The sequence below is a fragment of the Antennarius striatus genome, chromosome 10 (genome assembly GCF_040054535.1).
Source record: "Antennarius striatus isolate MH-2024 chromosome 10, ASM4005453v1, whole genome shotgun sequence".
In the NCBI taxonomy this organism is placed as follows: domain Eukaryota; kingdom Metazoa; phylum Chordata; class Actinopteri; order Lophiiformes; family Antennariidae; genus Antennarius; species Antennarius striatus.
In genome coordinates, this window is record NC_090785.1 from 17,101,969 (window position 1) to 17,114,825 (window position 12,857).

At 44.1% G+C, this 12,857-nt stretch overlaps 1 protein-coding gene across 1 annotated transcript in view; it reads left to right on the forward strand.

The window, feature by feature from the left end:
• The window catches only part of LOC137602390 (teneurin-2-like), a 115,619-nt gene that overhangs the window by 79,381 nt on the left and 23,381 nt on the right, over window positions 1–12,857 (forward strand). Inside the window, exons 5-12 of the mRNA XM_068325071.1 lie at window positions 1,247–1,369; window positions 2,425–2,651; window positions 3,301–3,496; window positions 5,074–5,175; window positions 5,656–5,850; window positions 7,210–7,410; window positions 8,991–9,176; window positions 10,074–10,100. Of these exons, the coding sequence (XP_068181172.1) occupies window positions 1,247–1,369; window positions 2,425–2,651; window positions 3,301–3,496; window positions 5,074–5,175; window positions 5,656–5,850; window positions 7,210–7,410; window positions 8,991–9,176; window positions 10,074–10,100 (1,257 nt within the window). The remainder of the gene's footprint in view (window positions 1–1,246; window positions 1,370–2,424; window positions 2,652–3,300; window positions 3,497–5,073; window positions 5,176–5,655; window positions 5,851–7,209; window positions 7,411–8,990; window positions 9,177–10,073; window positions 10,101–12,857) is intronic.

The following is a 12,857-nucleotide window of genomic DNA, read 5'->3' on the forward strand; positions in this document are numbered from 1 at the left end:
TAGGAAGAAAAGAAGGAGAGGCATGAAGGTCAAAGTGATGAGAGGGGAGATGGCAAGAGGTGGATGTAAAAGAAAAGAGATGGTGGGAGGAAGGACACTGTCGTTTCTCTGCATTCTCTCCCTCTCTCCCCCTTCTCCTCTGGCACGCTCATTCACTACAGCACTGACACCCCCACCCCGATGAAAAATAAAAAAGAGCTGACAGTGGAGGCCGGCAGCAGCCGAAGTGTCAGCGCTTTCCTTTGACCAGGAGCGAGGGGAGAAGAAAAAGGGAAAGAGAGGAAACATAAAAAGGAATAAACAAAGAAAGAGGGGGTAGGGGAGAGAGCTGGGACATTGAGGGCGAGAATCAGTTTGCCCCGACAGCACTTCCCAAAACCCCGTCCCATTCTCTTCCAACTTCTACACCCGTGCCTCATTGTGCAACCCTTGGGCGAGAGGAGATGGTTTTAAACCAGAGGGAAACTGATTCCCAGGTTTCAGATGCAGATTCATGTGAGAATAGCGCCGCTGTGTTCAATAATGCTCTGTGCACAAATCATGCATCCGCCGCCATGAGCCTCATCAAGGCTCAAATCACAGTATTAGTGTACCCCACTGCAGGTGGATGTGCCTGAGTAAAGTAGGCCTGCCAATTCTATTCCCAAGCGTATCTCCAGTTTTTTTTTTCCAACTGAGGATAAAGGATTACATTTAAACACCCCACCAAAAACTATACTGAAAGCTTCTACAGTAAGGGAAAGGACCGTTCTCTTACTGAGTTTTTTTTTCTGACCTATTTCATGTCACCTACCTTTTTTTTTCTGCGGGTGGAAAGACATGGCAACAGGCTAAAGAGGGAAGTGACATCTGGGTGGAGTGAAAAAGCAGCCTTGTACCACCATCACATAATAACACAGCAAAGGAGATGGTGAAGGGAAAGGAGTGATCCTTTCACAGACCTATCTGTCATCGGCTTTTCACCAGGTGGTGTTAAGGTTTCCAAATAAGAGATGGTGTCGCTGTTCATTTGTGAGGTTGTGATGAAACAAAAAGTGGTTTTTAATAGTCGGCTTTATAAAACCTGCCTCTGCTTTAGCTCCATAGATTTACCTGCCACTTTGATCCGCACCTACAAAAGAGTAAACGCAGTCGTATGTATGTTAAAGATGAGCTGTTGGCCGCATTAATGACGGATCAGACATGAGAAGCAGTTCTGTGGTAAAATCCTCATCCTCTCCGTCTCCTCCGTTCTCTCCGTGTGCAGCGATCAACTTGCTGGGATTGACGTGGCAGCTGAAGCCATCCGAGGGCCCCGTGTTAAACAACGGACTGGGAGCCGGCTTGCCTGTCAACAGTGATGTGGCCACGCTGCCCTCTGGAGGCAGAGGTAAGAACCACATGAAACGGAGAGTCGCCTCAGAAGGATGTGGCTGACAGTATTCACATTGTATAGTTAGTGTTATTTAAATCAGTAATACCTATGAGGGACGAAGGCAAAATACAAATAAATCCATTCGAGCCACTTTGTTTTGATTATTTTTCACTCGGTACCCAGAAAATGCTCACTAAAATATGAAATTAATTTACCACTGAGAAGCAGTCCCTAGGAAATGGGGGATTTAATCCTGAAATAAAGGTGCATTTAAATATTTATTTCCTTCAGTCGGAACAAAATTGCTCGGGGTTGAGTGCCAAAGAAGTCACTAAGTAAAGGCGGACAATGATTTGTTCCAAACTACAATGTTCCTCGAGGCTTTTTAATTGCTTCTGCTGTATGTGACATTTTGATACAACCCCAAACATCCAAACCTCCTCACACCAGGAAGAATATATTTCATATTTTCTATGTGGCTCTCCATCTATTCCTCTTTCGGTTGCTCCATCATGCCCTGTAACAAACGCAGCGTGTACTCAGCGCGTGTCGGCTCCAGCTTTGTGTCTATCCTGTATTAATGAGAGGACTGTTGTGTTCCCCAGCCGTCTAGGCCAGATGCTGCTGCTGTTCTTCTCATTGTTGCTTTTATGTATTACTATTCTGCACACACATATACACAAACAGTCTTTTTCTGTCTGGGCACAAACATTCAGCTGTTAGATGGCTGACCTGATTGCAGGATGCTGTGTGTTTGCTGTGTGAGCGCCTGTCATCGAGTGTGTTTGGAAAGCTGCACCCAGCAGTTCTATCAGTTCGCTCGTTTCCGCCCAAATAAAAAAGTCCACAGTCCTGCAGGCTTCACTACAAAGGTGTCATTTTGCATCCTACTGTCAAATGTAACAACACTCATTTTAACATAATTGGGGGCACACAGTTTGCAGAGCTAATGGTGCTCGTCCTCCACAATTCAATGGCTGTGAATTTTTTTACAGCAAATTATTTTCCCTAAAGTATGATGATTAGCTATTGACTTTGGCAGTCGAAGCCTTCAATCACAGATTATGCAGTTTCTTTCCCCCTTGCTCCAGGTCCGTGGGCCGGCAGGAACAGCAGCATAGACACAGGAAGCATCGACGTCGGGAGGCGGGTGAGCCAAGAAGTCCCCCCGGGTGTGTTTTGGAGGTCCCTGCTCCATCTCAGCCTACCACAGTTCCTCAAGTTCAACATCTCCCTCAGCAAGGACGCCCTGTTTGGGGTGTATATCCGCAAAGGCCTTCCCCCCTCACACGCACAGGTAAATGATAGCACCAAATACAAGTTAAGTGTAGGTCCTACATCTTCTGCACCTTGAGGGGTAATGGACTAATCACAGAATTATCCTTCTCTTCATTAGCGACCTTTTATCTTCATATTGATCGGCTGAAATGGATGAAAAAATACTTTTCCGTGTCATGGGAAATCTTAAAATTCATATGTGATTCATTATAATAGTTTAAAAAAACTCATTTAGTCTAAGATTTGCACTCTAATTAAATTTTACAGTAATGTAACTTTTACTGCCTCGTATTAATTAAAAACTATTCAATTAACAGCAGATGTAATTTGTAGAATGGTATAATTGCATTCAGATAATACTTTCACTGCCTGACCCGACTTAACTGTTTAAAGTCCATATGTGGCCACTGAGCAGCAGGAATCAGAGAAAGGAACTAGAAAACTGAAAAAACTTTCTGATAAAATCCCAAGAACTCAAAAAGAATGGCAGCCCTCAAGGATCGCTCTATTCCATTCTTCATACTCCCCTTCCAGCCAACTTTAATTCCCCTATCTTGTAGTCTTCAAGAAGTCTGGGTCATTTTTCAAAGTCTAAAAAGTGCCACAACAGCACTTTATCGTCACATCTATTCAACCCGAAACTCTTTCTGCCTTTGTTCCTCCCGCAGTATGACTATATGGAGCGCCTGGATGGGAAGGAAAAGTGGAGCGTGGTGGAGTCGCCACGGGAGAGGAGGAGCATCCAGACTGTGGTGCTCAATGAGGCTGTGTTTGTCCAGTACCTGGACGCCGGCGCCTGGCATCTCGCCTTCTACAACGACGGTCGGGAGAGAGAGACGGTTTCCTTCAGCACAAATGTCATGGGTAAGACAGGGCTAGCGTTTGTAGGAGATAAACAGATTAAGCACCAGTTTATTGGGCCGAAAGAAAGTTTGGAGACCTGTTTTTTTGCAACCAGTGACACTGACTGAGAGGAACTCTCCACCGATTCAGTCCAATACTCCTACTGTGTGACATTTGCAGCCACACCATGAACCGATTATAAAGATTTCTTTTTTTCCTTTAAATAAAGCAGCAGAAGCACAGATATTGTCCTTTTTTATTCCATACATTTTTCTTCATTTTGAAACGGCTGCCTACATTAACCGCAGTGCAACATGTAGCCTCCAGCCACTAGCCTCAAGCAAAGATGAGAGGCGAGGTTCAGCCAAAGTCTTCTTTCGAACTTCACACCCCAAGGTTTTTCTTTAAATTCATTTTAAAACTTGTACATTTCAATCCCAACAGACACTTTAGTGACATCACTTGAGGCACTTTATCAGATTTTGAGCAGTTCCCTCTGGGGTCACAAAAGGCTTTATACAACTCTGTCCGCAAATGCAGTTATCGTTCCACATATCACATATTGATGTGGAAAATCTTCCCCTTTTTAAAGGGATTTGTTGCCACTGCCGTCATATTCCCAGAGTTTTTTCAGCCATTCGTAAGACACAGCTTGTTATATAAGAGATTGTAGGATCACATCTATGGTGTTTGTGCATCTGTGAAGAGGATAAAATCAACAAGCGACAACAACTCAATTTTCTCAAATGTGATCTGGAACACGACAAAGATGAATCCAAAACAAGACCACCGCGACACTGCTAATTGGATGTTTTTGGACATGGAAGGGTGCATTTGCAATTGCAATGAGGGGGATGACTAAAAAAGAATCAAGCTGAATGAAAGAATCTTTCACCATCAGTGCTGGTGGAGTGGAGTCAAGGATTGGAAGAAAAAAAGGGGGGGGGGTGAAGAGGGGTGGCGCTGGTGGGGGAAATGGCTGAGGAGGGGAAAAAAGAAGAGAGACATTGTGGAAGGGGAAAAATGCTCCCGTAGAATGAACCGTGCTTTTTCCTTTACTGGTAATTGGGATATGATGCACAAAGAGAACCGATGCCATGTGTGCTTGGAGCAAAGAAAAGTCACACTAAACTGTTTAGCTGCATCAAGGAACCACACATTGGTGAAGTGTTAATGACCTTGGTGGGGCCGAGTTGAGAGTAAAAAAGTCAAAGAAAGGAGAGAAGTGATAGAATAGGAGGAAGAAGAGGTGTTTAATAGCAGCAGAGGATTCTTGAGAATGCTGGTGTTGAAGCCTGGGAATGCTTATTTTCTGACACTGTTGGCTGAAATGATGGATGGATAACGGATAGACTTTCAAGGAATGGCTGATTCAAAATGCGTTCTCTGTACACGATGAAAAATGCACCAAGAAGAAATACTCTGGATCATAGAGGGGGGTATTTGTTTTTTGATCTGTCTGTGACTGTGAGAATTGGAGCGCCTTGACTCCATGTGCAGCATCTTAAAGAATGAACGATTTAATCGAACGCTTTGATGGTTGCTATCAAACTTTCTCACTCCTTCCCTCTCTCCATCTCACTTTGTTGTCTTCACAGATTCAGTGCAAGAGTGCCCGCGCAATTGCCATGGTAACGGAGAGTGTAATTCTGGTGTGTGCCATTGCTTCCCAGGATTCCATGGCATGGACTGCTCCAAAGGTAGTGGGCTGCTCACAAAATGTGTTTCTTCCATTTTAAAATGCTGCCGTTTCCAACATCTAATTAGACAAGCAGGCACATTTCATCTCCACCCAACCAGTGGAGGAATCGGAGGAGCTAAGATGGCGCGTGGCCTGAGGTGGAGACGAGACAAGATGACTGATGAAGAATGTCAACCCCCCCTGAGCTAATGTCTCCCTGGCTCTGTGCTCACCTGGGATAGACAGCTTTGATGAATAGTTTAGTTACCTCTGCCAGTAATTACACTTCATGCCATTGCCATTCTCCAGCCCCTTAACCACTCTATTCACCCTCCTGCGCAGAGACGTGTCGGTGGGGTTGGGGCGGGGTGTAGATGTCTGTTGGTGGGAGGCAAAATCTTTTCAGCGCTTCATGAATCTCTAAGAAGCTTGCTGTTTTCTTCTTGTCATTCATTTGGGGTTTAATTCCACCTCTTCCTCCCTCTCTGTGATTCATCAGCGGCGTGCCCTGTGCTGTGCAGCGGCAACGGCCAGTACGACAAGGGCTCCTGTGTGTGTTACAGCGGATGGAAGGGACCCGAGTGCGATGTCCCCGTCACGCAGTGCATCGACCCTCTTTGCAGCGGCCACGGCAGCTGCACCGACGGCAACTGTATCTGCTCCATCGGCTACAAAGGGCAGAGCTGCGCAGAGGGTGAGAGAGGACCGGGTTAATAATGTGGTGATCCTCAATGATGTGGGAATGCTTCTTTTGTGTTGTCTGTCTTATTTTTCCTTGCTTGCACAGCAGCTAACACATCTTTTAGATCCAGACGCACACTCCTTCTACCTCCAGTTAGACGTCTCATCACAGCATAATCTCACTCTGACTGAGGATCCGTTCCCTCCGTATATACAGATGAAGTATGATACCGTATCCAAACACATCAGAGATTTTATTAAGGGGTGAAATTGCTTCTATTGATCCTTGTTAAGAAGGATCAGCCCGCCACATTCACTGTCGTTACAATGATAGAGAGCAGGAGGGAGAAAGAGGGGGAATAAGAGATGGGAAGAGGGAGTCAGGGCAGCAGTGAGAGGTGAATATGGATGAAGAAAGAGAGGATTTGGAAAAGAAGCAGAAAACAGGGCTCAGTGTATCAGGTGTGAGGATGAAAAAGGGAGAAACAAAGATAAAGGAAAGAAAGGAGAAAGCCAACAACAACCGCTAAGTCAAGAGGTCGGAGAGAAAGGTCAACATTTTCTCCTCCTCTTCTTTTTTTTTTTTTCCATCTCCCTCTCATCCAATTTTTTAGCTTCTCTTCTGGTCCCAAATCTGATATTCATCACTGATATTCTTCAAACAATTTACCTGGAGTGCCTGTGACATGAAAATCAATAGCTGTGATCCGCCGTTTCTGCCGGGCAAACAGAAACAGAGGGCTGGGGTTACGTGTGAGCGAACGCTTTTTTCTAAATGTGTGTAAAGGGAAGGGTGGGGGTCACTCCTGCCTAAGGAGGGCGAGTAGGGGGAGGGGGTTAAGAGAGGTGTCAGACAAAGAGGCCGAGGAAAGAGACGGAGTGAAATTGGGAGCCATCGGGAAATAGCAGTGAGATGAGGCCAGCGGAGGAGTGGGTGGGCTCTTTGCCGGGAGGAGGTAATTTGTCAAATTGGTTTTCACTCAGTGCTTGGACTCAGAGCTGCCTGTCAACCTGGCAGACTGACAGTGTCAAATTCTCCCCTATGTATTAGCACATACGCACATACACACGAATGCATGAAGAAACGCTGACACCGAATAATGTGTCAGGCTCTCTGCTCTTTCAGACTGGAGCACGGTGGCTGCTCTGCCCTAATTACAAACCAAGAGTTTCTTATTGTGTGCTTTAATTGTCTTAGTAATACGTTTAGTATTGTTTTCTTTTATTTCATTATCTTTTTGTCTACACAAAAAAAAAAAAATCCAAGTATATCTTTCGGTAAAGCTCATAATATTTAATGACATTTATTTGCTTGTGTTTGTTCAATAGTTCTTCTCTTATTTCACGTTGGTGTTCCTCTGTCTTAATGCAGTGGATTGCCTAGATCCCACGTGTTCCAACAATGGCATCTGTGTGAACGGGGAGTGCCACTGTAAGCCGGGCTGGGGGGGTCTCCACTGTGAGCTGCCCAGGGCCCAGTGCCCAGACCAGTGTCACGGCCATGGGGCCTTCATACCAGACACCGGGCTTTGTAGCTGTGACCCCAATTGGATGGGGCCCGACTGTTCTATGGGTAAATACGGCTGAAGAACCAATCAAATGCATCGCACTGAGCTTTACTCTGTGTTCCACCATAGTCTGAGTTCTCTGAGGATCCACTGCTAATTAGTTTTATATATAGTGTGGTTGAGTATGCAGAAGTTATGAGAGCTTTTTTTCGTCTCCAAATCCCAAATGTGTAAGGCAAGGAACTTTTTGAAAAACATTACAGTGATTAACAACATATAACCACAAATTAAATAATATAATATTCAACCAAAGCAGCAGCAGCATCCCAAACCTAACAAAGAGCACTCTCAAAGAAGCCGAAAAAGATCTACAAATGCCAGCAAACACACAAGACACTCTCACACCTCGCCCACAGCCTCAAATTTAGGCCCACACACACACACATAAACACACACACACACACACAGACACACACACCCAGCAACTAATTAAAAGCATAGAGAAGAGTCACAATTTTATTTTTAAACTACAGAGGATGTGTTTTGAGTGAAAAAGTAAAAGCCTCCTCACGACATGTTGATCTCATAGATCCAAATAGAAAACCTTCAACTGCAGTTGGCAAGGAAGACTACTGTAGATGATGATTAGCATTTTAAAATGTATTCTATGCATTCCTTGGAGGGGATTCTTGTCCAGGAGAGATAATAAAATGACAACTCTCTACCATGAGGTGTGTTTGCATAGTGGATAATGATACATCCGGATAAAAGATGAAATAATGTCTGCATGGGAAAAAAAAAAAAGAACAATGGAGGGTGAGGCTTGTAATTCCCAACTGTGTCCCTGGATGGAGTTTAAAAAACAGGAAGATATTGCTTTTGAAAGTAGCTGACTTCATGCTTCAATGATTTTCTTTTTTAATGAAATTTTTAACCTCTGATCCTTTATCTCAATAAAATAAAGCTGTTAAGCTACGACTGTAAGAGACACAGCAACCCTGCATCATGCCAGTCTGGAAATGCATTCCACCTCAGAATCACAAATAGAGCTCAAGCATGTGTTATGAGAATAGCAATGCTTAACTTTAATAAAGACAACATTGCTCCACGCTGCAGGATGCCTCAGCAAGTGTGCATCAAAACATCTGTACATAGTACATTCAATTGGCTCTGTGGGCTCCGACTACATGGGTGGAATTGCACATCTCACCACATGCAATGTTGCTGCGTTCAACATCTGAGCCTAACAAACAGCGCCTATAATGGAGGCTTGGGAAATAAACAATATTCACAATAGCATAATCACAGATTGTAGTTGGACGTGTTTGATGGAGAAATGTTTTTAGTGTGATGCAGGTTTGACTATGTTTTGATTGTTCATGTAGATTTGGGTGCTTGACAGAATAATTTGACACTGATATTAACTGAAGTCAAATGTACCACTGATTTCTTTTAACATTTTTTATCATCACTTTTTAAATTGTATTTTAATGATTGCATATCCATATGTAGCTGGTTTAATCTGGACGTTTTAATGCAAATGAAACAAATATTATTGGTGGAATGCAGGCATCTAAAAAGCCTACATATTGACTGTTCAGTTCTGTATGGTGTTTGCAACTAAATTCTTCCTTACCTCCTCCAGAGGTGTGCTCCGTTGACTGTGGCACTCATGGGGTTTGCATGGGTGGAGCTTGCCGCTGTGAAGAGGGCTGGACCGGCGCAGGCTGTGACCAGCGCGTCTGCAACCCGCTCTGCATCAAACATGGCACCTGCAAAGACGGAAAATGCCAGTGTCACCAGGGATGGAATGGAGAGCACTGCACCATCGGTAAAAGCCTTTGTGAATTTGTGTGAACACGTGTGTGTTTGATGTGTGTCTGTGTGTCAACGTGTGGGTATGCACAGAAACACCGGCACCCACTCTGCAGCTCCTTTCCACTCTGTTAGAGGAATTTGGAGGCAAAAGAGAGACCTTGGGGAATTCGAACAAGGGAAACTGACGTAGGTGGTGGGTGAACTGAGAGGATAGAAGCAAACTAGAAAGAATTATAAAAGAGCACGGTTTTTAGGTTGCCTCTAAACTTCAGACCCAGGAGTGTTGGTTTCTATGGCCTTTGAAACGCTAAAGTTATGTGATCAAAGGTAAAACTCTTAACCTCACTAAGATCAAAAACATCTCTCTCACATTTTTGTGTGCGTGCATGTAGGCAATCGTGCTGGTGCGTACGAGTGCTGCTTTTTTATGTCAGTCAAGTCAATCACTGTCTCATACTGACATCACTGTCACTTTGAATGAATGAGTGCCAGATTTATTTGATTCACCCACCGTGCTTTGAGTCACAAAGTCTCATTTCCCTGTCACCACAAGCCGTGCGATTTCAGCCTGATGAACTCACAAACAAACACCCAAGCACATACAGAGAAAGACAAATGTATACTTATGTGCATGCACGACAACACATATATAGGGGAATAACAGTTTATGATCTCCCTGTTTCCCCCCCATCAGAAAGTAGGGCAGCTTTCACTGCAGCATGAGCCCGACATGAAAGACTTGTCAAGCTTCAGCTTGGCACTAAGGAAGCTTCACTAGCACCAGACATTCTCAGTGTTAGCTTATACCAGCTTGCCTGTTGTTAATATCAGCTCTGCATGATGTTGCTTGCATTCATTAAAAAAATACTCTCCCTATTTCTTACCTTTTGCACGTTTTCTCCCACTGCAGACCATGGGAGTATGATTGACAAAGCAGGTACCGTATCTAACTCTGGTGTTTTGTTTCTTAGCCTGTGGTCGTAGAAGCTAGCTGCTTCATATGTGGGTTTTGGCCCGGCTTGGCTCTGTAGACTCTGTGGTGCTCTCTGTTCATAGATTTGGGTGCCAGCCTCAATGATAACTCCCTACATGTAGCCCACTCCCATTTACAGCAGTGTGCTACAGCGGGGGCAAGCTGTCATTGAGCCTAGATGTGTTGTGGGGTACCCTAGAGCCTAGTGTGGTATCAGCAGTGTCAAGGGGCTGTGTTGTGAATGTGTGGATGTGCATGCGCGTGACTGTCCCTCTCCATTTTTTTTCCAATGTGGAACACAAACACATAACTCTGCTCAGGTATTCCAGTCATGTATTGCATAAACACAGCTGCTTCACACGAGGAGAAAATAATGAAAGCCGTAAAGAACTTTCGAGGTAATTGGTGAATTTCATAGGCCACTGATCCGAGGCCTTAATGTGGTGTCAAAAAACACAGAGCTGTTGAGCGTGTGTGTGTGTGTGTGTGTGTGTGTGTGTGTGTGTGTGTGTGTGTGTGTGTGTGTGTGTGTGTGTGTGTGTGTGTGTGTGTGTGACTGGTGGTGGTGGTTTGGGTAGTATTTGTGGTAATAGTCGCGGCCATGGTAGAGTGGCTATTACATTTATTTTGTGTGTATGTGTGCGTTTCATTGTGGGTGTGTGACTCAGCAAGCAATTAATTGCAGATATTCTATCTTTTCATCAAACACATCTACCCCCACCCCACTCTCAAAAAAAAATTCAAAGCAAAAAAACAATTTAGTCAGATGATATGAAGATAAACAGAGTCATAGTTAAGGTTAAGACATCGATGCAAGTGGAGGAGGGCGTAGGTCTGAGGGGGAGTCTTCTCCAGCGCACAGCGAGAACACTTAATAGATACAGCTGAACCTCAGTCAGAGCGGCACTGATTGCCTGACAGTGCAGGTCCCCGGAGCGCGGTTGAGAGTGTCCTATCACCCTCTACACTTAATGGAGTAGCTTTCATTGTTTTATGAAGAGCCAGCTCAGAGGAAAAAAATCTAAATCGCAGGGTTAAATAGGGAGCAGGACAGAGCACGGGAGAGTAAAGAATAGATGGAGCCAAAAGGATAGAGGCAGGCCAAAGAACACCTGGGCTAAAGTGATTAAAGTAATTTCTGAGGTTAGTTGTTAGGAACAGGAGTAGAAGAGAGGAGGGGTATCAGAGACAGTACAGAATTATCAGGTCTATCTTTAAACAGTAATCCTAGATTTATTCCTGTGGCCTTTACTTTATGACCTTTAGAGGAGACAGATTTGAAGTGAATAGAGAACGGTGGAACGATTGTAGGACCAAGACTCCGCTCACTTTTTTTATACACTTTGTTCTCATCTTTTCTTTTACTTTCTTTATCTTTGTCTCGAACACTCTTCCTCACATCCTCCTTTTACACAAGATGTAAGCTCTATGCAGTCGTATACACCCAGACGCACACACACCTCACCAGAATGTGTGTGCTGACCCAAAACCCAAGGCAATATCTTCTCCGTTTAAAAGGTGTTTCATCAGAGTCCAACTACATTAGCGAGGAGGGAAGACTTAATAGTTTCTGAAATCCCACCTTATTCAGGTTAGTATGAGTGGTATTGACTGGACCCTGGCATTAAAGAGAGAGGAGCCTCATGCCGGCTTGCCAATGCAAGCCGATCAATGCCACTATGGATCGTCCTGTCCGGGTGCTTCATAAGTATTTGGCTGCCTTAAATGGCAACTCCATTTAACAGGCAATCACTGCTAACTGCCTTTGTTCCAAGCGCTCAATACTTGGGGACAATCTATTCCAGCCTGACTGTTAATACAGCGTCATGAGCAGTTCCCTGATGCAGAAAATGGTAATAATTAAAGATAAACCCTTTCATTTGATTCCTCTTGTTGAGCTGAAAAACATGGTTTTGGTTGATCCTGTCTTGTCCCCCCACCGTCCTCATTGGAGTTCAGCAAAGATGGTGCTTTGTCCTTTGTTGACTTTCCCTCAACGCTCAGTGTTTGAGACATACTGTATGATAAAATGACAATCAGGGTGAAATGCCTGTTAATTTAGCCGCTGCCACGTTTTAGATTGCACTATTTATATTCATAATGCATGGCTTTATTGATGCAGCGATTTGTTAGAGGGCAAAATCCTACAGCACAACTTGGTGAAAATATGTTCATTAATCTACTGAGCAGGACTCAATGAGAAGCTTTTCATATTCATCATCTCTGACTGGGTTATTTTGTCCTTCCTCACTCTTCGTCGGCACACTACTACTGAGTGGGAAATGTCAGGTCATATCTCTAGGGTGGGTTGTGCGAGTGCCTTGTGTGCATGTACTATTGTTTTATCAGTCAACCTCGTCTGTGCTTCTATCTCCCGTGGATAGACTTAAGAGTGTCACATTGTGCTAGCTCATTTATTGAAGAGGAAATCACTGTGACAAGTTTGTTAGAGGCCCAGTGTGCTACTCGAGAAAACATTGTCATTGTGTGTCACCACATGCGTTTCCACTTCCCCTGATAGATTATAATGTGGCAAAAATGTCTTGTGTTAAAGCGAAGGTATGAGGCATAGCAATAAACAGGCCAGGAGTTTAAAGACCTTCACGAAAAAGACTAGGATGACAGAATTCTCTCGGAATGTTAATGTTAATATTAGTATGTGAAGTATTTCTTGAGAAATAGATTCTTATGTAAATAGAGTTAGGCTTGTCGTACCTACTT